Below are 24652 nucleotides of genomic sequence, written 5' to 3' on the forward strand. Positions count from 1 at the left end.
ATTTCCATCCTGTGCTTCCGAGGGGCAAGCGATGTGCTTAAGGGCACGCATCCGGGAGCCAGGCGGTCTGAGCTGCGCTGCGCGGCCCAGGCTCGTCACTTCGGGGCTCTGGCCTCAGTTTTCCCATCCGCACAATGGGGTTGTTGGGCAGGAGGGTTTCAGAGAGCAGAGCGCTCCCAGCAGCGCCCAGTGCACGGGGAAGTAGCCGCCACGCCAGCTGGCGGCGGAGCTGTCTGTGGATGGCGGCGGCACGGGGCTGGTCACGCAGCTGTAGTTGCAGCTGGAAGCGGAGGGGAAGTCTGACAAGTCCGGGGAGCGGGCCGGGAAGGCGGATCCTGGCCAAGCTCTAGGCGGCCCCCGGATCCCTCTGCTCCCCACCCCAGCCCCCGACTCTCCACCTGCAAGCCCCGCGGAGCTGTGTCCCCGCCACGCGCGCGCTTCCCCGGTGGAACCCGTGAGCACAGGCCCCCCCCCTCCGCCCCCATCGCAGCAGCCGAGGACAGAGGCCCCGCCCCGCCCCGCCCCGCCGGCCCCGCCCTCCCGAGCCGGAGCTGCGGCCGCGGTCGCCGGCGCTGTTCGTGCGGATGGACTGACGGACGGGGCGGGCTCCCCGAGCCCCGAGCGGAGCCAGCGAGGGACCCGCGACCAGGGCTGGGCCGCTGCCGCTCCTGCGAGGTAGGAGCCGGGGGCCGGGGACCGGCTTTCCCCTCGCGGGCCCCCAGGGGCCGAGCCCCCGAGCCTGGGCCGCCTCGCGGGTTCCCCCCCATTACCGCGGGGCCGGGCGGGGGCCGGACTGTCCCCGAGTGCGCGCGCCCCAGTCCCGCGCGCTGAAGGAAGGGGCGCGGTGGGGGGAGCGTGTGTGCGTGTGTCTGTCTGTCTGTCTCGCCGGTGGCGGGGGAGGTGACGACGCCCCCTCTGTGCGGGCGCGGCTGGACTACCCTCTCCAGAGCTGAGCGCGCACGCCCACGACAAACTTGAATAGCGCCGCGGGCAGCGATTATCGGGGTGGTACGGGGGTAGCCCCCCACCACCTGTCGAAGTGGGCTGCCGGTCCGCCTGCTCCGGACTCCCCGGCGGGGCCGCGGGGACGGTGGGGGTGGCGAGTATGCTCCGTCCAGCGGGACAGGAGAATGTGTACAGCCAGAGGCCGCGGAGCAGAGATGGACTCGCGGCGAGACGCGGGTGCGGGGCCGGAGGACTGAGGAAGTGCGGGCAGGTGCAGTGAGAGATGGCAGCCCCACAGCGACGCGTCTCCCTGGCCCTCCAAGCCCCTCCCCGTTCCAAAGACATAGCCTCTCTCTCTGCCCTCACCCTAATTTGGCAGCTGATGAAGACTCAGTGTGCTAAAATTTTTTAGTGATGTCAGATTGCTTCTTCCTAGGACTGAAGAGAGAATCCCCTGGGACTTGGCTGGGCAGGGGGAGGGAGTGGGGGGGCTGGGGGTTCACATTCTGAGCTCCCCAGTGCTGACCCAGGTGCCTGCTCACAGTGCTGGGGCCCCTGGCTCTCACTTGCCCCCTCCCCGGGACTGGTCACATCAGTATCCCTTTTTATGGTTGAGACTCGATCGGGAAGGGGCAGGGATCCACCACTTACTGTACAAGCGCAGGACCCAGCAGAGGGGCCCCACGTGGGAGCCTGGCTTAGTTTGACAGAAGCCACACCGCAGCTGTCCCCGCGCCGGCCCCTGGCCCACACTGTCTGGGGAGAGCAGGACGCAGCCCCATTGCAGCCCCCTCCCGCAGCCCCACATCGAACCCATGCCCAGGGTTCGATGCATTAACAGCCCAGATTGCACCTGGGTAGGCACAGGGGTCCTTGGCTCATATCTGGTGCCCTGGCCCCAGGACATCCCAGGACCATGGGCAGCGCGGTTGGCTGCTGGCCCACGGGCGCCCCTGCATGCCTGAGACATGCGAGCTTGCCTCACTTCTCCACGGACTAGGCAGCTGGAGGGAGCTGGGGACATGTCCCAGGGCCAGGTCCCCAGGGTGCTTAGAAAGGGGGCAAAAATTGTAGCGGCCACCAAGTCATCCCCACCCCAGACTTCAGCCTGCCTCTCACATGGGGACGGGGTGGAGCGGGGCACCCTGTGCCCCGTGTCGCTTTGTGGCATGGGGCATCCTGGCGGGCTGCACTCCTCGACGTCCCGGCTAGCAGCCAGCTGTGAGACCTCGGCCATTCTTAGACAGCGAGGTGGGGTTCCCTGGCTTGCGGCTGGGGAGGGGAGTGCAGGGGGAGGCGGCCTGAACTGTTCACGCTTGACCTGAGGAGGCAGGCCATAGGTCATGGTGGGAAACACAGGCTCCAACCTCAGCTCCCTCATCTGGAATGGGGCTGGGGTGTGACAGGAAGCAAGGACACAGGTGTCGTGTTGGCTCACTGGGGACAGCCGGGCCAGTCGACTCTGCTTCCTCCAGGCCCCACCTGACTCGGACCCTGGACTCGAGAGGTCGGGCCCCCTTGTGCTGCCCTCAGAGCTGGGGGCAGGGGTGTGAGTCTTTGTATCAGAGATGCTCACGGATTGGGCTCAGGTTCCCAGAAAGCAGGTGGGACATAGGAACCCAGTCTCTACCCAGCCCCACCTCGGAGGACCTGACCCTTCTGCTCAGGCTTCCAGCCCTAGCTGCCCTGGGCCTGCCCCGCACAGCCTCCTGGCTCATTCCTGGGTGGTCAGTGAGCACACACCTGCTCCTTCAGTCCATCCTGGGTTTTGGGTTAGCCTTACTCCCTGGCAGAATCAGTACCAGCTACTTGTGACCTCAGGGACACCAGGAAAACCCACCAGATAGCATCCTGTTCCTTTAAACCTAGCTCTCTGCTGCCTAATATTCCACCATTAGAGACTCATTCTGTTGTCTATTGTGGCTTTGTACCCAGTTAAGTCAGCTACTAAACCTAAGCGTAGGTGACTTGCTTAAAGGCTTTCAGGACCTGAGGGGAGATGGAGAGGGGAGGAAAGGGAATGTGCTGTGCTGGCAGGCCTCTGAGCTCCGTGGAGAAAGGCGCGGCTATGAGCTCCCAGGAGAAGGAAGGTTTGGGGAGTCGGGGTGGGGCAAGTCAGGCAGGGAAAGTTGTGACCCTAAGTGGGAACTCTTAGCGGGACTGGAGGGCAGGCAGTCTGCTGAGCGAGAACGAGCAGATAGAAGTTTCCAGTCCCGTGGGGGATTGCAGGGGCAGCAACCTGCCCCCCCCCCCCACCTCCCAGCGACAGCGCAGCCGCGCGAGGTGTGATGTGCTCTGGGTGTAGGAGGTGCTCTTAGTTCTGACGGAGCCTGGCTAGCCGTGCTGGCCGTTTAAAACCGCCACATTATTTGTCAGGTCAGCAGGTGCTGGGCTGTGCTGGCAGGGGTGAGGGGGAGGCTCCATGTGTCCCCACAGCCCCTGGCGGCGTTCCCCGGAAAAGAGCAGGAGCATCGTGATTCACGCAGACCCCCGAGTCTCGGGGCTGCAGGGTTGGCTGGGGTCACCTTACTGCTCGTGGAGGTGGCCCCCGGCCTGGCCAGGCACGCTGTCTTGGGTTTTCCAACGTGAGGGCCAGTGCTGGGGGACATGGGGGTGAGAACTGACCGTCCCTGTTGAGCGGGGCCCCCGGCAGGCCCCCTGCGGGAGGGGAGGCCGCTGTCACTTGGGCTGCTGGGGCCTGAGCCGAGGACCGGGCCTGCCTGCAGGTGGCCCAGCGGTGACCGTCTGCCGCTCGTCGAGTGCTGCTGAGGAAAGGGCTCAGAGGTCGTCCGTCCCCAGGACGACCTGTTGCCATGAAGCCCCAAAGCACGGCCGTCCTTAAAGATTGTTCTCAACCGTGCGTGCCTGCTAAATTTATCCAGTCGTGTCTGACTCCTGTGACTCCACGGACTGTAGCCCAGCAGGCTCCCCCGTCCATGGGCTTTCCCAGGCAAGATGCTGGAGTGGCTGCCATTTCCTCCTCCAGGGGATCTTCCTGACCCAGGGATCCAGCCTGCGTCTCTCATGTCTCCTACGTTGACAGGCCAGCTCCTCACCACTAGTGCCGCCTGGAAGCCCATTCTCAAGCATGTCTGTTTTAAGCAATAATGGTGGTGGTGACAGTGACCACAGAAGCTCTTCGTTCTTTGTCACTCATTGAGCGCCTACTGTGTACGGGCTGCTCCTGTGAGTGGTGGGCACACAGCAGAGGCACTGCTGGCCTCTGGGGCAGATTATTCTTTGCAGGGAGGGGTCCTGTGCTCTGCAGGGAGTTTAGGAGCAGCCCTGGCCTCTCGCGGTGGGGAGACACCCCTCCCACTTTGACACCCAAACCTGTCCCCCCAGAGGCAGGCCCGAGGTCCTCTGGAGGCCAGCATCGCCCACTGCCGGCCCCACTGGGCCCTGACTGTGAAGAAAAGACTTTCACCCCGTTCCCTTAGAAGCAAGCTTTCTTTAGAGGGAGACACACCACGTGTGCTAAAGAAAGGACATGCCTGCAGGCATGCTGGAGAGGAGGGCGCGGCAGGGTGGGGGTGCTGGGGGGCCGGGGGTGGGGGTGCTGGTGGGGGGCCAGGGGGCTGGGGATGGGGGTGCTGGGGGTGAGGTGCTGGGGGGGGTGTGGGGGTGCTGGGGATGGGGTGCTGGAGTGTGTGGGGGGTGCTGGGGGTGGGGTGCTGGGGGGCGGGGTGGGAGTGCTGGTGCTGGGGGGCCGGGGGTGGGGTGCTAGGGGGCAGGGTGCTGGGGGGCGGGGTGAGGGTGCTGGTGGTAGGGGGCTGGGGGTGGGGGTGCTGGGGGGGCGGGGTGGGGGGTGCTGGTGGGGAGGGTGAGGGGGCTGGAGGGGAGGGCGGGGCGGGGGGCGTGTCCTCTTTGAGGTGGGGGTGGGGGTGCCATTTCCCAGAGGGGCTCAGAGAAGGTTCCCTGGTGAGGGGCCCTGGGGCTGAGGCTGGAAGCCCCGTAGGGCCTGGGCTATGCGGACGGGGGGTGTCGTCCTTGGTCCCCTGCGTCCCCAGGAAGCCAGGGGGCAGGCTGCACCTTCCAGTCTCGCCCCGCCACCGGCTCCTGGTCCGTATTCGAGCATCTGTTCACATCTGTTCGCTGGGTTCGCATCTGTTCGCTGGGCGGCAGCCTTGCCCTCTGGAGAGGTCAGAGCAAGGTCTCCAGAGGTCAAGGGAAGTCAAGCCTCCCTCTCCTTCCCCTTCCCCAGAGCTGGGGAGGGGCTCCCTTTCTGAGTCACAGCCCCCCAGGGCCGGGTTCTGGGCTCCTCAACCGATGCCAACCGGGCTTCTCGGAGCGAGCGGCTGGAAGCTCCACCCCACCACGTAGCCCAGCGCAGGTGGGGCGCCCCCCCCCCCCCGGGCTCCACCCTGCGGCCCCCAAGACTGCTTAGAGAATCTCAGTTAACCACTTTGCAAGTGACTCACGGCAGAAATAGGTTCCTATTAATGCCTGGAAAAGTGGGTTTAAAACTTACCCGAGAGTTAAGACTCACCCGTCACCACAGGACGCAGATGACCTCCCTGGGAGCACCGCACTCACCCCTCACCACGCCCCCACTGCGCATGGCGTGTCTCCCCCGGGGCTGGAGTTCCGGATTGACTTCTCTGAACCGTTGTGTGCAGGGCTGTCGAGGGTGTGAGGCCCTCTCAGGAGGTGTGTGCCCCTTAAGAGGGCTGCGTCCTGGGGTTCCATGGTCCCCGCGGTCCGTGGTTTGCAGGGATGACCTTGCTGGGCAGGCAGGCCCCAGCTCTCCTTGCTGGATTCTTTAATCTGTCTGTCTATCTGTCTATCACCTATCATCTATCAATCTATATCATCTATCTATCAATCTATCATCTATCTATATATCTATCATCTATGTATCATCTATCACCTATCATCTGTGTATCATCTATCTGTAATCAGTCATCTATCATCTATCAAATATCATCTATCAAATCAATCATCTATCAAATATCTATCATCTGTCTGTCATCTATGTATCATCTATCACCGATCAATCATCTGTCATCTATCACCTATCTATCCTCTATCACCTATCATCTATTAATCTGTCTATCATCTATGTCTCATCTGTCTATCTACATCTATCATCCATCTCTCTGCCTGCACCAGGTCTTAGCTCTGGCACGAGGGACCGTCACCATGTCAGGCTGGCGCACAGACTCTAGTTGGGGCGCGAAGGCTTGGTTGCTCTGTGACACATGGGCTCTTGGCTCCCTGACCAGGAATCACACCCCCATCCCCTGCATTGCCAGGCGGACTCTTGACCGCTGGACCACCAGGGAAGTCCCGTCCCTGCTGGAATCTTTATTCACTGGAAGAAGAGGCCCGATGGGTGCCTGGGGCAGGAGGGCCGTGGGGAGCAGCCCTTGAGCCTCCGGGTGGGGTGGGGCCGAAGCAGGAGCGCCCCGGCCTGGGGGTGGCCTGGGGCCCGGGGCTGAGCTCCAGTGTGGCCCAGGCAGGTTCCCACTCCTCCCCGGGCCCCCTTCTCCCTACAGCTCGGGGCAGGAGCGAGGGTTCCCTTTCCCATACATTTCGGGGCCCCTGCGGTGCTTCAGGGAAGATCCCAGCCCAGGCTTCGTGGAGCCCTGAGCGCCCCCGGCTCTGGAGCCCAGGTCCGAGCAGAAGGGGGTATGGAGGGCGGAGAGAGCGGAGGCCGGGAGAGGGTGCACCTCCCTCCGAGCCTGGAGGCGCCCAGGTCCTCTCCACCCCCCAGCCCGCTCCAGACAGGCTTAGCCAGTGGTCTGCAGTAGGCACCCTTAAACCGTGAAAATGATGGGGGGCAGGTGGGGGGCCTCCCAGGAGGCTCAGTGGTAAACAAGCCGCCTGCAGCGTGGGAGACCCGGGTTTGATCCCTGGGGCGGGTAGATCCCTGGAGGAGGGAATGGCAGCCCACTCCAGTGTTCTTGCTGGAGAACCCCGTGGACAGAGGAGCCTGGCGGGCTGCAGTCCGCGGGGCCGCAGAGAGTCTGACCCGGCCAAGCCACTGAGCACACACACACGGGGGAGGGGGTGTGCGTGTGGCCTCGGGGGGAGGGGGTGTGCGTGTGGCCTCGGGGGGTGGGGTTGCACTTGGCCTCCAGTGCTCACGGCCCAGGAACCTCGACCAAACAACTTGCTCTCATATTTCCTCATTGGTAAAATGATGTGATAGTAACAGCGTTGCTGGCAGGGTTTGGGGGATGAGTGGGGTTTCTTTTTTGCAAACACATTTGACAGCTGAGAGGCCTGGGGGTTGGAGAGGCTGTGCCTTCGCTCACGGTTGCCCAGTTAACGAGCAGCAGATGGAGATCTGAACCCAGATTTCTCAGGGCAAAGCCTGGGAACTCCTCCTGCTCAGAGCAGCTCAGGCAGAAGCGGCAGTGGGGTAGGGGACCACGGCCCGTCCTGGGGCCCGAGTGGGACCTGCCGTCTGGTTTCACCAGGACCCAGATGGGCAACTGCGGAGGAGGTAGGCTCCAGCTGTCACAGCCTCCACCCTCAGGGCCCACGGGCGTGTCACTGCAGACCACAGGCCCTGGGCGCCCCAAGGAGCTGGCCTGACCTTAAGAAGAGTGCATCAGCTGCACGAGACTGTGGGGCCCACCCCGGGGCCATGGGCAGGGGCCACGGCCCGGGAGCAGGTCGGGTCCCACGTGTGTCAGGCGCGTCGGGGGAGGCTGGGGCTGGGTGTTCCCAGAGGACAGTGGCACCACCTCTGTGGATCTGGTTCGGACCCGCTGATGGTTGAACTGTTAGTTCAGTGCCCCCAGCAGTCCTGGAGGCTTCCCTGCTGGCTCAGATGGTAAAGAATCCGCCTGCACTGGAGGAGACTCGGGTTTGATCCCTGAGTCGGCAAGATCCCCTGGAGAAGGGAATGGCGACCCACTCAGTATTCTTGCTTGGAGAATTCCAAGGACAGAGGAGCCTGGCAGGATAGAGTCTACGGGGTCACAAAGAATCGGACAGGACTGAGAGACTAACACGCTTCCAGCAGCCTTGGGCAGTGGGCTTTATCGTCCCCATTTCACAGATGAGGACATAGAGGCCCGGAGGTGTGAAGTAACTCCCCTGAAACCACAAGGCTGACAGGTGGCCCAGCAAGGGCGGAACCCTGGTACCCCTGGTGCTCAAGGGGGTGCCAGGCCCCTCGTGCCAGCACCTGGGCGGGAGCGGCAGTGAGCAGGGGGAAGAGGCTTGGGGCGGACGTGTGGTTCAAGAGCTGCGTTTTGGAAGGTGGCCACTTCAGTCTTCAGGCCCCTCGTTGTTTGTTGTTTTTAATTTCTCGCTGTCGAAGTAGCTCCTGTTTCCGGAGGGACATCTGGGAAATGAGAGCCAGGGTTCGTTATCCAGAAGCAGACTCTGAGCTGGCGGGAGCAGTCCTCGTGTTGGCTCAGGGAAGCCGTGGCCGCCGGGTGTCGTCACGTGGATGGGGAGGGATCCCCCACCTGGGGAGGAGTCCCCAGAGCCCACGCCCAGTTCCCAGCCCAGCAGCGAGGAGCAGCAGGCCCTCCTGCCCTGGAGCCCAGCCTCCGCGAGCCTTTCTCTGCAGCGAAGCCCAGCTAGGCCCGAGGCCGCCGGCTCGGGTCAGGGGGCACAGGAAGGACTCTCGCCAGGACAGGAGCCGGCAGCCGGCCCGGCCTGAGCAGGGCCGGAGGTGGAGCTGCTCCCGGCAGGGCTTCCGGCAAAGCCGCGGCAGTTGTCCCTGGGTACTTGTGTCTGCAGCTCCCGGGAGGCCCAGCTGGGCAGGGGGGCAGGGCTGGGCCTGGGGAGAGAGCTGGGCCCTGGGAGGGCACCCACACTCGGGTCCTGAGAGGGCGGGCCAGGCCCCTCGGAAGTGCAGGCCGCTGGGTACTTCCCCCGTTAAGAGCAGGCAGCCCCCGCGATGGCAGCACAGGTAATCAGAACTGGCGCCGGGGACGCACCTCGTGCTGAGTCCGTTCTGCAGAGCAGACGGCGGGCTGGGCTGGCCCGTGCTGCTCAGGGGCCGTGTCCCCAGGCTTCTCGCCACCTCGTCCCCAGACTGGGCCGTGGGGCGCGAGCCTGACCGCTGTGTGACTTTGGGCAGGCCGTCTTCTTTGCGCCTCAGGTTCCTTAATCCTCACACGAAGGGGCAAGCGTTTCCGCATCGGGTGGTGCACTGATACAGTTAAGAGGCAGACAACAGACGTGGTGCAGACGCCGACCCGCCGCACACACAGCTCCAGACGCGGTGAGAATGCTGCTGGGAACGTTCTCTGAGCTGTGTCCCTCGAGGTGGAATTGCTGGGTCCTCTGGGGACTCCAAGCTTCCCAAGTGGCTCCGTGGTGAAGAACCCGCCTGCCCACGCAAGAGACAAGAGACTCAGGATTGACCCCTGGGTGGGAAGATCCCTTGAGAAGGGCCTGGCAATCCGCTCCAGTATTTCTGCCTAGAGAATCCCGTGGACAGAGGAGCCTGGTGGGCTACTGTCCTGGGGTCGCACAGAACAGGACACAATGTTTAACTTACTGAGGCATCACCAGACAGCTTTCCACCGTGGCTGCACCATTTTCCACTCCCACCGACAAAGTGCGAGGGTTCCAATTTCCCCACGTTTCCATCAAACCTTATTTTCCCCAAAACCCTTTGAACAATGGTGCCTGTATTTCACAGTCACATGGGCTCAGACTTTGAGGCCTCCGGCTGCTCAGTCGCAGAGCCAGACCTTTTGCTCCGGACCTGCACTCCTGACCGCCCACCTCCACCCCGTTCACGGGCATCCAGGCTCCCCAGGGCCTCCCTGCGTTTCTGGGGCCTGACTCTGCACCTGCGTCCACCGCTCAGCATGGCTTGTCCTCCGAACAGGAGCCTGCTGACGTGCTGGCCGGCATGGGCAGTGAGTGCTGGCTGCCGGAAGGCGCACCTCCCGGGGGTGATAGAGGCAGACACCCCCGCTCACCGCTGAGAAGCAGGTGACGTCTGGTGTAAGTCTCACTTGGTCTCAAAATAGGTGGCTGCTCCCTGAGGTGCGAACCTCACTCACCTCTTTGTCCCAGAGGCCCGAGGCGCCCGGGCTAGCCTCACTCGCTCTGCAGAAGGAGCCTGGCCGGTCTGCGAGGCTGGTGGACGCCCAGCGCCATGTCCAGCATCAAGGCCAGTGCCAGCTGCCTCCTTCTGGGGGCCAGGGCGTGTCTGTGATAGACCTCAGGATGGCTGGGTGGGGTGTGGTCAGGAGCCCCCCACCTCTTTACTGGAGGAGATGTCTCCTGGAGAGGGTGGGCAGGGTGGCTTTGTGTGTGAAAATGTCTTTTTCTTTAACCTTCTGAGTCAGGACAACCTAACCCCGCCCCCCACCACCTTGAACTCTGCCTCCACCCTGGACCAGGCCTTGCAGTGTCTGTGCGCGGGCTCAGTCGTGCCGGATGCTTTGTGACCCCACAGACTGTAACCCGCCAGGCTCCTCTGTCCAGGGGATTTCCCAGCAAGAGTGCTGGAGCGGGCTGCCATTTCCTTCTCCAGGGGATCTTCCCGACCCAGGCGTTGGATCCTAGTCCCCCTCCTTGCAGGCACTGCGATGTGGCTGCCATGTGTCAGGAGCTGTTGCGGCTCCACCCATGCTGCGGTATTTCATCATGGTAGCATCTGCACCTCGCATACCTGGTGAAGGTATCAATCAGACCCAGCTGAGAAGGTGGATGGCCTGGGCGTCAGCGGAGACGTCCAGGTGGGAGCACAGTGTTGGCAAAACAGTGGCTGCCAAGCCCGGTGGGCGTCAGAGAGCCGAGCCCAGAGCTTGTCTTACAAGCAGCTCGAGGCCGGCCAGTTGCGGCTGGGCCCGCTGCATGGACCCCCTGTGCTCCACAGGCGCTGTGACTGTCCCCTAGGCTGGGCTCTGCAAATTCAGACTAAAGTGTTACTGGCTGATGATGCTGTTTGGGCCGCTTGGACTTCAGCTCATTTGAGCCCACAGTTGGCACCTTTGTGTGTGCAGGAGTGATGGGTCTGGGGGGCCCTGTTGGTGTTTTTCCGATTCTCTTCCTTCGTCTGCCCAGCCAGCTGGTGACCTGCGTTCAGACCCCACTGAGCAGGCCCCATGGTCAGTGGAGAGGAGCCAGGACACCCGTGTCAGACCCAGGGGCACCCGGGGCCTTTACTGAGGACCCACTTCAACCCGCGGGCAGCAGGCGACGGCGGGCCATTCGGGGAACTCGCCTCATCCTCAGTGTCAAACCACAGCCGCGTCTCCCGCCGACGCTGCGGACGGATGGAGACAAAGCTCCGGGGGGTGCGGACTGCACAGAGACGGCTCTCGGCACTAATCTCTGCCCCCCGCCCCCCGGACTGGGCCGCGCGCCTCCCCCCTGACAAATGTGCTGCTGTGGGAAGGCTGAGGACCACTCATGGTCCCAGGGCCGGCGCCCGGGGAGGGGGCAGTGGGAAGCATAGGCCCCCTGCCTCAGCCACGCCTGCCCCCCGGGCGGGGCCAACCCAGCCTGGCTCCGTCACGGTGCCCCCGACCGAGTCCTGGGAATCACACTGGGGGGCTCTGTGCTGGGGTCTGCCTGGGAAAAGCGTCCTGCCTCGTGGGGGGAACGGGGTGGACACAGAGGACTGTGCCCCAGAGGACGCACGTTCATGTCCTGCCTGCCCGCCTCCCTGGGCAGGGCCTCAGGCATCAGCCTGTTTGCTCACCGCAGAGTGGATCACACCTTCTGTAACAGCGTCTTCCTGGGCTCAGTGGAAGGAGCCTGTGAGGTCCGAAACCCACACAACAGCGAAACACCTTCAGTGCTGGGGGCTCAGTCGGTCAGCACACACGCCTGCCCGTGTGCCTTGCCCTGTCTGCCTGATGACCCGTGGTTCCCAGGCTCCCCCGCGCGTGTAACCGTCCTGGGGTTCGATGGTCAGATCACTGGAAGGTCTAGCAATTACATGATTAAGAAAGGCAATGGGGGAGAGGAACTGCAGCCCCTTCGTCCTCCAAAGGGCAGTTCTCAGGACAGCCCCCAGCCAGCTGGGCCAGGAGCTGAGCTCCGAGTCCTGCGTCAGCCAGGAGAGGCAGAGAGCGAGGTGGTGGTCGGCCGGCCCCCAGCCCCACAAGCCGTTCAGCCCCGAGAGCGAGCTGCTGGTGGTCTGCACACCTCCCCAGCCCTGACCCCTCCTGGTGTGTGCTGCCGGCTTCACCCTGCCCTGGGTCTCCCCGCTGCAGCCACAGCCGTCTCCCTGGTCTTCAGCCTTGGACTAAAGTTGACCTCAGGTAGGTGCCCCTGGCATCCGCCCCCAGCCCCAGCCCGCAGTTGATGGCCTGCGGAGCTCCGTGTGACTTGAGCGTCTGCATACAGAGGTCAGCTGTCCATTAAGCCATGGAACCGAGCACTCCACTTAGCCGTGTATATGGGACACAGTTAAATAATGAAAACAAAAATAGAACATTGCAGAAGCCTGGGGCAGGCTGGAATACGCCCTAGGAAGGAGCAGGGACCGCCATCTGGGGGGAGGGACCAGAGGGTTGTTGGGGGGTCACTGCCAGCCACTCTTTGTCAGGAAGCTGCCCCGGTTTAAAATATATTTTTCCTCTCTATATAGGTCATCTTTTGTTAATTTTTAAATGAAAGTTTATACACACACATATACACATCCCAACCGGAAAAATAATTTGTGCTTGTTACAGCACATCGGGAAATTCAGAGCAGTTGAAAGAGTCGTCCTTCCTCCCCCCGACTTCATGATGCTGAGCAGTGCTGTTAGAGCTCTTTGAAAGCCCCCAACCCCCCACCCAGGAGAGAGAGGGGTGAAAAGCAGGTACCAACTTAGAGACTCCCCCCTTGTCAACAGAGTGAGCTCAGCTCACACACCCAATGACCAGCACTCAGGAAGATTTTTAAAGATACAGTTGATTCAGAAAAAGACGTCTTCAAGGAACTCAATGCAGAGTCTGGAGCATGTGAACCTATACCAAGGAAGACTGTGGATATTGGACCCAGATGCCATCTCCCTGGTGGCACAGACAGTAAAGAGTCTCCCTGCAGCGCAGGAGACCTGAGTCCAATGCCTGGGTCGAGAAGATCCCCTGGAGGAGGGCGTGGCAGCCCACTCCAGTGTTCTGATCTGGAGAATCCCACGGACAGAGGAGCCTGGCAGGCCACAGTCCATGGGGTCACAAAGAGTCGGGCATAACTGAGCGACTGACACTTTCACAGGCGTCATATTACGGTCACCATTTGTGTTATATTGTGGCCACTGTCTCCTGTCTTTACTGAATGAGGCTGAGAAAGCTTCCACAGGAGCTATGGTGTTTCAGATTCTTGTTTCTACCCTCTTAACGGGCAGTGTGGCTTTGGGCAGGAATGGGCGCCTAAATCTGCCCGTAACTGGTCATTTGTCCAGCTGTGTGTCCACTTCTTAGGGCTGGAGACGGCATCACTATGGTCAGCCAGCAGGGGGCAGGTCAGCCACCCCCACCCCCCCAGCCTGGTGGGGGTTGTACCTCAGCATCGGGAAGGCCGCTGATCTAAAAACGAAAAACACGGCGCCTTTTATTCCACAAAACCAGCGAACAGAAACAGTAAAGTAGAAAGACAAACTCGTCCATCATCCTACAGTCAAAGCAACCACGACAAATATTTTGTATTCATGGAGTCACATGTTAACAGATTTCTTTTTTTTTTACAAAGCAGCAAACTTCTGGTGTTTTGTGTCCCACTTTCTTTTTCATTTAACATCCCCATCAACGACTACATAACGGTAGATTGAGTGGATAAACGATAGCTCATGTAACCCTTCCCTTTCAGAAAAGCGTTTGGGTGGTTTTTAGCATTTTGCTATCACAGACAACATCTTTGTGTATTTTTGTCCTTATGTTTTTATCTGTTTCCTTAGTGGCAATTCCCAGAAGTAGGCTTGCTGGGATGGAGAGAAACAAAATGCTTAACACTCATTGCGTGTTTGCTAAGTCGCTTTCCAAAAGGGTAAACCACTTAGTACTCTCACCAGCAGAGCATGAGAAACACGGTTTCAGATGTGAGATTGTGCTTTTCTAATTAAAGTTTCCTTTTCAGGTAAACTGTAAATTCATATGCAGTTGTGAGAAATCACGGGATTTCTTACAGAGACAACCCATGTGCCCAGTGGTGTGAACCAAGTCCAGTCATTCAGTCTTGTCTGACTCTTGTGACCCCATAGACTGCAGCCCACAAGTCTCCTCTGTCCATGGGGCTTCCCCTGCAAGAATACTGGAGTAGGTTGCCATTTCCCTCTCCAGGGGATCTTCCCTGCCCAGCCCAGACATCGAACCCTCATCTCCTGCATCACCTACTGCATTGCAGGTGGGTTCTTGACCGCTGAGTCCAACCCCAGAAGTACCACGTCACACAGGGTTAGAGATACCATGTCACACAGGGACAGAGGAGCCACGTCACAGGGACAGAGGAGCCATGTCACGCAGGGACAGAGGTACCACGTCACGGGGACAGAGGAGCCACGTCACAGGGACAGAGGTGCCACGTCACGGGGACAGAGGAGCCACGTCACGGGGACAGAGGTGCCACATCACGCAGGGACAGAGGTACCACATCACGCAGGGACAGAGGAGCCACATCACATGGGGAACAGAGGAGCCACGTCACGGGGACAGAGGTGCCACGTCACAGGGACAGAGGTGCCACGTCACGCAGGGACAGAGGTGCCACGTCACAGGGACAGAGGAGCCACGTCACATGGGGACAGGGGTGCCACGTCACATGGGGACAGGGGTGCCACGTCACAGGCACAGGGGTGCCACGTCACATGGGGACAGGGGTGCCACGTCACATGGGGACAGGGGTGCCACGTCACGGGGACAGAGGAGCCACGTCACGGGGACAGAGGTGCCACGTCACATGGGGACAGAGGTGCCACGTCACATGGGGACAGGGGTGCCACGTCACATGGGGACAGGGGTGCCACGTCACATGGGGACAGGGGTGCCACGTCACATGGGGACAGGGGTGCCACGTCACGGGGACAGAGGTACCACGTCACGGGGACAGAGGAGCCACGTCACGGGGACAGAGGAGCCCCGTCACATGGGGACAGAGGTGCCCCGTCACATGGGGACAGAGGTGCCACGTCACGGGGACAGAGGTGCCACGTCACATGGGGACAGGGGTGCCACGTCACGGGTACAGAGGTACCACGTCACGGGGACAGAGGAGCCACGTCACGGGGACAGAGGTACCCCGTCACATGGGGACAGAGGTGCCACGTCACGGGGACAGAGGTGCCACGTCACGGGGACAGAGGTGCCACGTCACGGGGACAGAGGTGCCACGTCACATGGGGACAGAGGTGCCACGTCACATGGGGACAGGGGTGCCACGTCACGGGTACAGAGGTACCACGTCACGGGGACAGAGGAGCCACGTCACGGGGACAGAGGTACCCCGTCACATGGGGACAGAGGTACCACGTCACATGGGGACAGAGGTACCACGTCACATGGGGACAGAGGTACCACGTCACATGGGGACAGAGGTACCACGTCACATGGGGACAGAGGTACCACGTCACATGGGGACAGAGGTACCACGTCACATGGGGACAGAGGTACCACGTCACAGGGACAGAGGTGCCACATCACATGGGGACAGAGGTACCACGTCACATGGGGACAGAGGTGCCACGTCACGGGGACAGAGGTGCCACGTCAGGGGGACAGAGGTGCCACGTCACGGGGACAGTACAGCCAGCGCGCTGACAGCAAGGCAGTCAGTCCAGGCCATTCTGCACCACGAGGTTGCTGCCTGTTGCTCTCTTATGACCAAATTGACCTCTCCACTCCAGGCCCAACACCCACTAATCTATTCTCCATTTCTTTATTTTTGTCATTTCAAGAATGTTATCTACTTGGAATCATGAAGTGAAGTTTAAGGAAAATTATTATCAAGAAACAGATGTAACAAAGTTACAAGTAGAAGAACTATAGAGAATACATTTTGAATTAGGTAGTCTGTAGATTAGCACTGTCCAATGGAAATATAATGTGAACCACAAAATGTAATTTAAAATTCTCTAAAGCCACACTGAAAAAGTATAAAGACGTAGGTAAAATTCATATATTTTTAGGCCAATATACCATGTCACCGTATAAGCCGTGTTTTATGAATCGTCAGTGGGCTATTTTACTTTCTTTGCTCAGGAGAAGTCTTAGGAGGCCAGTGTGTAGTTGTAGGGACAGCTCGTCTCCGCTTGGACCAGGCGCACGCACCCCAAGCACTCGGGAGCCACGTGTGGCTGGCGGCTGCTGTGCTGGGCGGCTCAGCGTGGGCCCAACCTGAGTGTGGAGCCTGTGCATCTCCAGGACCAGAGGGCCCCCGCGTCAGCAAGTGGCTTTCAACCTTGGTTACACGTTAGAATCACCCGGGATTCTTGGAAAATACTGGCGCCTCATCCCCTCCCACTCTGTCACCCCTACAGAGGGTTGGCACTCGTTGGTCTTGGAAGCGAACCGGTGTTACTGGGATTCGTCTTGAACTCCCAGGTGGCGCTGAGGAGCAGCAGGGAGGGGCCCGCTGGCATGAAGTGTCCTCTGGGGTCCTGGGGGGCCCTGGGGACACACGCAGGTTCCCGCCTCCCCTGGCCTCCTGGAGGGCCTCTTGGGAGGCCTCTATGCTTCCGGCCCTGCAAAGCCCAGCCTCATCTCTGCCTTGTCCAGTTTTCAAGTGCGATGCCCATGACCTCCTGTCCCCAGGGCTCCGGGCCTGGGTCAGCGCCTCCATGGCCAGTCCTGTGTCCTTCCTGGTCAAGAAAAGAAAATGCACGTCTGCTGAGAGCCTGTGAGCTCCTGCGTCCTGGAGCCCTCACAGGCCCTCCTTCTGGCATCACTGATGGGGCTCTGGACTGGGCAGGGGTGGGACCAGGGGCCAGACCACCCAGCCCGGGCCCCCTGGGCACCCAGGGTAATTGAATGAGGCTGCCGGGCCGAGGGTCAGCCCCTTTCCCAGGCTCTTCTCTGCCCCGTGCCCTGGGCCCGTGAGGTGGGGTCCTGGCAGGGAACACACAGAACAACACCCCGCCTTGTCACCAACCTCTCCTGGGGGCCCAGGAGAGGCGAGACCCCTCATCCTTCTCCACAGGCCCTCGCTTCCGTCATCCAGTCTGGAAATCCTGTCTCTTTAAAAACGCAGTCAGCACCCTAACTCCCTGCCTTGAGAGTCACGAGGTGTCTGCTGGAGCCTGTGGGGTCAGTGCTGGACCCTTTGGGGACCCTGGGCCGCCTCCCAGGCCCTCTGGAGCCAGTGGACCATGGTCCCGGCTCGCGAGCCGCCTCAGGCCCCGACTCCCTGGAAGGGGTGCTCAGGTCCAGGCCGCTGGGGCCTCGGGGTATCCCCAGCAGTGTCTCACCTCAAGTCACGGGGCGGAGGGGAGGCAGAAAGCCTCATGCTGAGACAGGCTGCTCAGAGAAGCAGAGACTCGTGCTTTTCCCTCCTTGCCCGGCTCTCACGACACTCACCCTCGAGGGGCCAGCTCCTCCGTCCGCACTAATGCGGAGGTAGGGTGGGGCTAGAAGGCCGGGCTCCCGGGGTTCCTCCGGGACCCGCAGTGACCCCGCGCCTGGGACTGAAGGCCGCCAGATGGGGCGCGTGGGAGGAAAGCAGGGATGCAGGGAGAGGAGGGAGGGGACACTTGGACTGTTAGCATCCGAGTCAGTCGTGGCAGAACGTTCTGGAAGCAGGGAGGCCGCGCTGGGGGCAGGTGTTTACAGGAGCGCATCCTGGCACCTCCAACCCGGCCAGGCCACGTGACCGTCCGCAAGGTCCCCTCTGCAGGGCTGCTCTGTGGAGTGGTGAGCCTGCTGCAGGGTTCCGAGCTGGCCGCAAAGTGCCGTCCAGGCAGTTTCTCCAAAGCCAGGCTGCTTTCCTCCCCACGCTCCACTCCCCCTCCTTCCATCCTCCTTCCAGAAGGGAGACTCAGCAGAAAAAGCAGCATCTTTGTGAACACTGGTTCTAAGCAGGGAGGGGCTGAGTGTGACCAGGACTAACTGGCATGTCCAGCGGGAACTCAGCCGACTCCTCCCCTCCCCCCTTCCTCCTCCTCCCCCTGCCTTCCCTCCCCCCTCTCCCCCTCCTCCCCTGCCCCCTCCCCCTCCTCCTCCTCCTCCTCCCCTCCCCTTGCCCTCCTCCCTCCTCCTCCCCTCCTCCTCCCCCAAGACCACAATCCCATAAGGAAAATACCTGGTTCGGCCGTCTACCTGAGTGAGGCAAAGGCCAGGGAGAAAAGGCCTGAAATCCTTAGCCCTCTTATCTTAGGCAAGAGGCTGATGATGTTGAGGGAAAACAGGCCACACTTCCACTGACAGTCCGGAGTCTGCTCCTGTTGGGACAGAGTGTCGGTGATGAGCTCGGCGCTGAGGGAACCTCCCCCTGCCTCCGCAGCTCTGAGAACCAGCCAAGGCAGAGAGGAGGACAGGCCAGACCGCAGGCTCGGGCCCCGGCTCCCTCACTTGCTGGCTAGGTGAACACGAGCAGCGGGCCGACCCCCACCCCCTCACCTCTCACGTGGGGACAGTGGCCGTGGTTGGGATGAGCGTGCTCCAGGCTGGAGTCCCTGTTTGCACCTGCCGACCTGTGTGCCTCACTGAATCCTCATGAGCTTGTGAAAAAGAGTAGCGTTAAACATCCTCATATTAATAACAGTGCCTAGTGCAAGGGTTGCTGTGAACGGTGTGTAAACCGCTATGAACAGTGCCTGGCGCAGACTCCTGGTCCGGTAGACATCGGCCCGTGGGAACCCGGGCGGCAGGGCGTCCGTCAGCGACGGGGGCTGAGAGCAGAGAGACCCCGGGTCAGCACTCCCTGCAAGCTTCCTCAGCCTGGGTCGGATGGATGGCCAGTGTCACCAAAATCAGATTAAGGAGGCACCTTTCCCTTGTGTACATGTTTTAAGACACAGGGAGCAAGACTGTCTTTCATTTCTCGCTGGCTTTTACCGCACACGCTAGCTGTGTGCCGGGGTGGAGGCCCCCCGGGCGGGCTTCTAACTGCCGACAATGAAGACCTTGTGCGCTGAGTCCCGCAGGCTGCAGCCCCGTGCCCACTCTGTAAGGAGGATCCCGAGGAAGAAGGAAGTGGGCGCCCCCGCCCCCCGCCTTTTCTAAAGGGGACTTTGGTTTCTACAAGTGCTGCAAGGTAAACGTCTGCTTCCCTTGGGGTGGAAGTCGTGGGTGGGGCCAGTGGTCGTGGGACTGGCCTGAGGGCTGGGCTGGTGTGTGCCGCCTGCTCCCGAGGCCCCTGTCGTGCCAGGCGGCTGGGGGTGACTTGGGGCGGAGGGGAGGTGTGCCTCTGGTTTGTGGCTGATGCCAGTGCTGGGAATGTGGAGCCCTGGCTTGATCCCTGTTCCGGGACGATTCCCAGCCATGGGGCACCTGCACCTCCTTGGACCCAGGAGGCACACAGCGGGCCTGCCAGGCTCAGGAGAGGGGCTGTGAGGAGCCCCAGCTCCCAGTGGAGGGTGAGGGGCCTCCACTGTGGTCCCCCTTTAGAATGAGGGGATCAGCACCTTGGAAAGCAGCTCACAGGAGCCCTGGGGTTGCCCTCTGGCCACCAGCATGTCCCGTGGGAGCTGCCCAGGCTGGTGCCGAGTCCTGGACCAGTGAACAGGAGCAGCTGCCGCCGGTGGCTGGAAGCCCTGCTGAGAACCAAGGTCCCCAGACCTTCATCAAGCAAAGGTCCCGGGCTTTCTCTCAGGGCTGTCGGCTGCAGAGATCAGGCGCCTACACTGGCCTGGCCGTCCATGTTCCTCCTCCTCCCAGTGAAACCCGTCCCTCCTCGCCAGCTGTCCTCTAACCAAGGCTCACCTGTCTCCCAGCACCTCCGCGCTTCATCGCACGTCCTTTTATTATCGGCCTGGGCAGGAAAATGTGCCATTAGTGATTCCATCTCCACAAGACATTGCTCCCTAATTGCTACTCGTGAATGATAATTAGCAGCTATTAATTCCTGATAATTAAGCTAATACTTCCAGGTAATGGCAGCTGGGTAATCATCTTAAAAGACTCAAAGCTGCTGTGCTTTCTAGGCTCCACACTCTGAAGGATGACACTGCATCTCAGCTTCTCTCGCCCGGGAGTTCAAGGGCTCTTGCCTTTTCTTTCCGTGGGCAGTGACTGGAGAGTTGATGAGTCTGGCCTTTATTTAGCTTTCTTCTCTGGATGTAGAAATAATACATGTTCTTTTCGAAAAGTAGAGAGAAAATCAAATATACATAAGCTATTACCTGGAAACATTCACTATCAACATTTTGGTTTATTTCTTCCCAGTCTATGACTTTTTTTTCACAGTTAAGTTCACATTAAACACATGCTTTCACATCCAGCTTTTTTCTTGTATTACAATATAAACATCTTTCCTTGTGATGCATGCATGCATGTTCAGTTGTGTCCAACTCTGCGACCCCATGGACTGTAGCCTGCTAGGCATCTCTGTCCATAGGATTCTCCAGACAAGAATACTGGAGTGGGTTGCCATTTCCTCCTCCAGGGGATCTTCCTGACCCAGGGAGCCTGCATTGCAGGTGGATTCTTTACCACTGAACCACCGGTGGAGGTAGCTCACCTATAGAATGAGGGTGGTGATCTGGTTGTGAAGATTAAAATTAATTGCTTGGCAGACCGATTCAACATACTTCAACATACTTCAGCGTGTGTTGTCGTCCTTTCCTCCCTGTCCCGGGAGGGGGCCAGGCTGGGCGTGGCGCCAGGGCTCCCGCGCTCCTTCAAGGCTCTGCGGCTCATGGGGCTGGTATTCCCACCTGTTCCTCTCTCCTTCGCTTACTGCACTCACCATCCTCAGGGTTCTAATTCCGGCCCCTCTGGCGGATAGTGGGATTTTGTGAGCCTCAAATGTAAGCGGAAATACTTCATAAATGGCTATCAGAGTTCTCGGGAGCGTAACCCACTTGGGGACATCCGGCCAGTCCGGGCAGCCGTGCCCCAAGGGGCCCTGCCTGCGCCCCATGCCTCCACCTCAGGACCCGAGGCTCTACTGGGCAGAACACGGCCCACCCTCCCGTGCTGGCTGTTGCGCTGTCATTTCGTGTTTCTCCAGCTTGCAGTCGTCAGAGACTGATTCCTGTGCTTCTGGGCAGTGAGCACGGGGCCCCATGCATGGGGCTGCCTCCCGGGCTGGCTGGCCCCTCCACCTCCCACCAGCTGCGTGGAGAGTGGCCTGGCATGTGTTTCGGCTTCTCCTCTGGAAGCCGGTGCAGGCGGGTCTGGCTGGGGTTAAGGCCTGTGCTGTCCTGCCCGGGCTAGGCCCCTTTGCCTCCAGGTGTCCGCAGGCCTCCAGGAGGCCATCACGGGCCCATTCTACTGGCCAGCCCCCCCTGCCACCACCCCGGGTCAGCTGATGGAGCGGGGCTCCTGCCCCTCGTCCTGGTGAAGGGCGCCCTTTTCCCCCCTTCCCCTTCCCTCCCCCACCTCCACCCCTCGGGCAGAACTCACCAAGCTGTAGGCTCCTCGCTTTGGGGTTGGGAGCACTGTGTTCTAGGCGAAACCCGTCAAGGGCAAGGGCGGGTCCTGCTCGTCCCTGCCTCTCACGTCAGGCACACTGGGCTGAGTGAACGGGCGGATGGGTGAGCGGCAGCATCAGCCAGGGGCTCCAGACCGGACGCGGGCCCCTCGCAGAGGTCAGGCAGGCAGGCTCTGTGTCCCCCCCAGGAGAGGAGGCGGCCCCCCTGTCTGGGTGGCCTGCTGGCCCTGGCTCACCCGCTCTGCCCCGCAGGGGTCTCTGCTTCCCTCCCAGGCCCCGCGGAGCCGCGCCTGCTCTCGCCACTGTCCCGCTCTCCTGCCCCCAGATCCCAGGCCCGGGGGCTGCCCGGGAGGATGGGCGCCTGCGGGAGGAAGGCCCTGACCCTGCTGAGCAGTGTCTTTGCCGTGTGTGGCCTGGGCCTGCTGGGCATCGCCGTCAGCACCGACTACTGGCTGTACCTGGAGGAGGGCGTGGTCCTGGCCCAGAACCAGAGCACCGAGCCCAGGATGTCGCTGCACTCGGGCCTGTGGCGGGTCTGCTTCCTGGCAGGTAAGCGTGCCCTGACCACAGCCAGCGCTGTCACAGAGAGGAGCAGCCCCCCACACACCACAGCCCCCGGGAAGCAGTGTCCCTGTGGGAAGGAGGCGTTCCCGCGGATGCGCTGCCCTCAGTGGCCACAACCCGCTGCAAACGCCAACCCCGCCTGCAGTGGCCATCAGGCAGGTCCTCTCCCCTCCGAGACCTGGATCTCCCACCTGAGAACGCATGTGGCCCTGGGGAACTCCCAGCACGTTCTCTGTCTGTCCACAAAACGGCAGGGACGAAACACAGGTGCAGCCTCTCCATCTCTGCGAGAGGGAGCAGGTCTCCATCTGGCCTGTCCGGGCGTCCTGCCCGCTTGCTGGGGTTTCTCTGCCCACCCAGAGCTGCTACTCCAAGCGCTCTGTTCTTATCCCTCCATCATGACCAGGAGCCAGGCTTCACGAGAGTATCTCTTGTGCAAGGCTGCCCAGAAACACCGCAGCGGGTCCTGGAGGCTCTGTGACCCACGCGCGCGTGTGCACCGAGCATGCTCGGTCCTCCCAGCCTCACAGCAGGGCTCTGCTGGGGGCGCCCACTCGTGCTCAGCAGGGACAACACCTGGGGGCCTGGCCGAGTCTGCCTCGGGAATGACATCCAACGCCAGCCCCACCTCTCACTGCCTGCACTGTGCGGCCTCCATCTCTGCTTAAATCTGAAGCAGAGTTTGAGGTCACCCGGATCCAGCCACCAAGGTGGTGACAAAGGGCTTCTGCTCCTCAGCTCCACACTGGGGCCCCTGAGCCAGCCACATGCCACCCGCAGTGGATCCTGTCCCCAAGCCGCCAGACATCTGACGCAGCCTTGCGTTGCAGTGCCAATCGCTTTTCACGCAGCTTTGGTGCTTCTCTGGGGAAGATGTGATGTCAGCATGGGTGTGTCCACCTCTGTCCACTGTGGGCCACCAGCCAGGGACAGGCCCCCAAGCGCTTAGATCCAGCTCAGGTATAAACACACAGGGGGTCAAAAATTCTAGAAGCACTTGCTGATGCTGCTTGAATGTGCCTGCTGCAAACTCGAGCTCAGAAGCACCCAGAGAACCTGAGGGCCGTCAGGCAGGGACACCGTCGCCCGCTGATCCCCAGGGCTGGTTCAGCTGACCAGTCAGGTGGGCGTCCCCTTCCCCCTCACGCTTCGTGCGCACCCCTCTGGGAGCTGTCTGCTCGGCTGAAGAGGACGACCGTCCCCAAGGGGAGGACTGCTGTTCGGTCAAGGGTACACGAGTAGCTGTCGACAAGCTCGCTGAAGGGCCCCGAGCGAAAGCGGCTCTTGTCTCGCAGGTGAGGAGCAGGGGCGTTGCTTCACCATTGAGTACGTGATGCCCGCGAGCGCCCAGCTGACCTCGGAGTCCACGGTCAGCGTACTAAGTAGGTATCTCTGACCTTCCACCCCAGGCCACGGGCTGCACAGGGCAGAGCGGGTCAGAGGGAAGAGGCGGCTTGTTTCTCGAGAGCTGACGCCCCGGGACTCAGCTGGTCATGCTGACCGGAGTCGCAGAGCTTGCGCTGCAGAGTGTCTGTCGGGGGTCAGGGTGCTGGCACTGCCAGTTGCTGTGACCCGACCAAGGGAGAGGGCGTCCACACCCAGGGTCCTCCTCTGCGTGGGCGGCTCCAGCAAACCACGGGTCAGGCGGCATAGAAACAGCAGAAATGCGATCCTCTCAGCTCTGGAGATTAGACATCCGAGTCCAAGGCGCCAGGGACTCTCCTGGAGGTCCAATGGTTAAGACTCCATGCTTCCAACGCAGGGGGCACAGGTGTGACCCCTGATCGCGGAACTAAGACCCCACATGCCACATAGTGCAGCCAAAAAATTAAAGTTAAAAGATGATTTTTAAAAAGATCAAGGTGCCGGCCTGGTCACCTCCTGGTGAGGGCCCCTCCCCAACATGTAGCCCAGGCCGTCCCACTGTGTCCTCTCATGGAGGCTTGGCCGAGGGGGCTCGCCTGTCTCTCTCTTATGGGCGCTGACCCCTTTCATGAGCGTCCCACCCCCATGACGTGAGCCCTCCGGAGGCCAGCCCCAGATACCATCCCTTGGGTGTTAGGTGTAACATGCGAGTTTTGTGGGGCTTCCCTGATAGCTCAGGGCTTCCCTGGAGGCTCAGAATCTGCCTGCAGTGCAGGAGACCTGGGTTTGACCCCTGGGTTAGGAAGATCTCCTGGAGAAGGAACTGGCAACCCACTCCAGTATACTTGCCTGGAAAATTCCATGGATGGAGGAGCCTGGCGGGCTACAGCCCATGGAGTCACAAACAGTCGGACTGAGTGACTTTACTTTCTTTCCCTGATAACTCAGTTGGTGAAGAATCTGCCTGCAATGCAGGAGACCTGGGTTTGATCCCCGGGTTGGGAAGATCTCCTGGAGAAGGGAAAGGCTACCCACTCCAGTATTCTGACCTGGAGAATTCCATGGACTGCGTAATCCATGGGGTTGCAAAGAGTTGGACACGACTGAGCGACTTTCACTTTAACTTTGTGGGGCACAGACATTCACGCCATAACACCCAGGGGACTGAACCAAGCTCTCCCCGCCACCCCCAGAGAGACTCACGCCATGGCCTGGGCCTCACCAGAGCCGGTGTGGACCCCAGATGCAGCTGCAGTGCAGTTCTGACGCTGATCCCCGGGTCAGCACAGACCCCGCAGGTGAAGGGCCGCGGGACAAAAGTCCACCAAGGAGG

General features: G+C 61.0%; 1 protein-coding gene across 1 annotated transcript in view; it reads left to right on the forward strand.

Moving 5' to 3' along the window:
- Window positions 1-214: 214 nt before the first annotated feature.
- Window positions 215-24652, forward strand: part of CACNG5 (calcium voltage-gated channel auxiliary subunit gamma 5) — a 29988-nt gene continuing 5550 nt past the window's right edge. Inside the window, exons 1-3 of the mRNA XM_070480135.1 lie at window positions 215-675; window positions 21664-21939; window positions 23250-23336. Coding sequence (XP_070336236.1) covers window positions 21744-21939; window positions 23250-23336 — 283 coding nt within the window. The 5' untranslated portion in view covers window positions 215-675; window positions 21664-21743. The remainder of the gene's footprint in view (window positions 676-21663; window positions 21940-23249; window positions 23337-24652) is intronic.

This window comes from Odocoileus virginianus, chromosome 17 (assembly GCF_023699985.2).
Source record: "Odocoileus virginianus isolate 20LAN1187 ecotype Illinois chromosome 17, Ovbor_1.2, whole genome shotgun sequence".
Taxonomy (NCBI): Eukaryota; Metazoa; Chordata; class Mammalia; order Artiodactyla; family Cervidae; genus Odocoileus; species Odocoileus virginianus.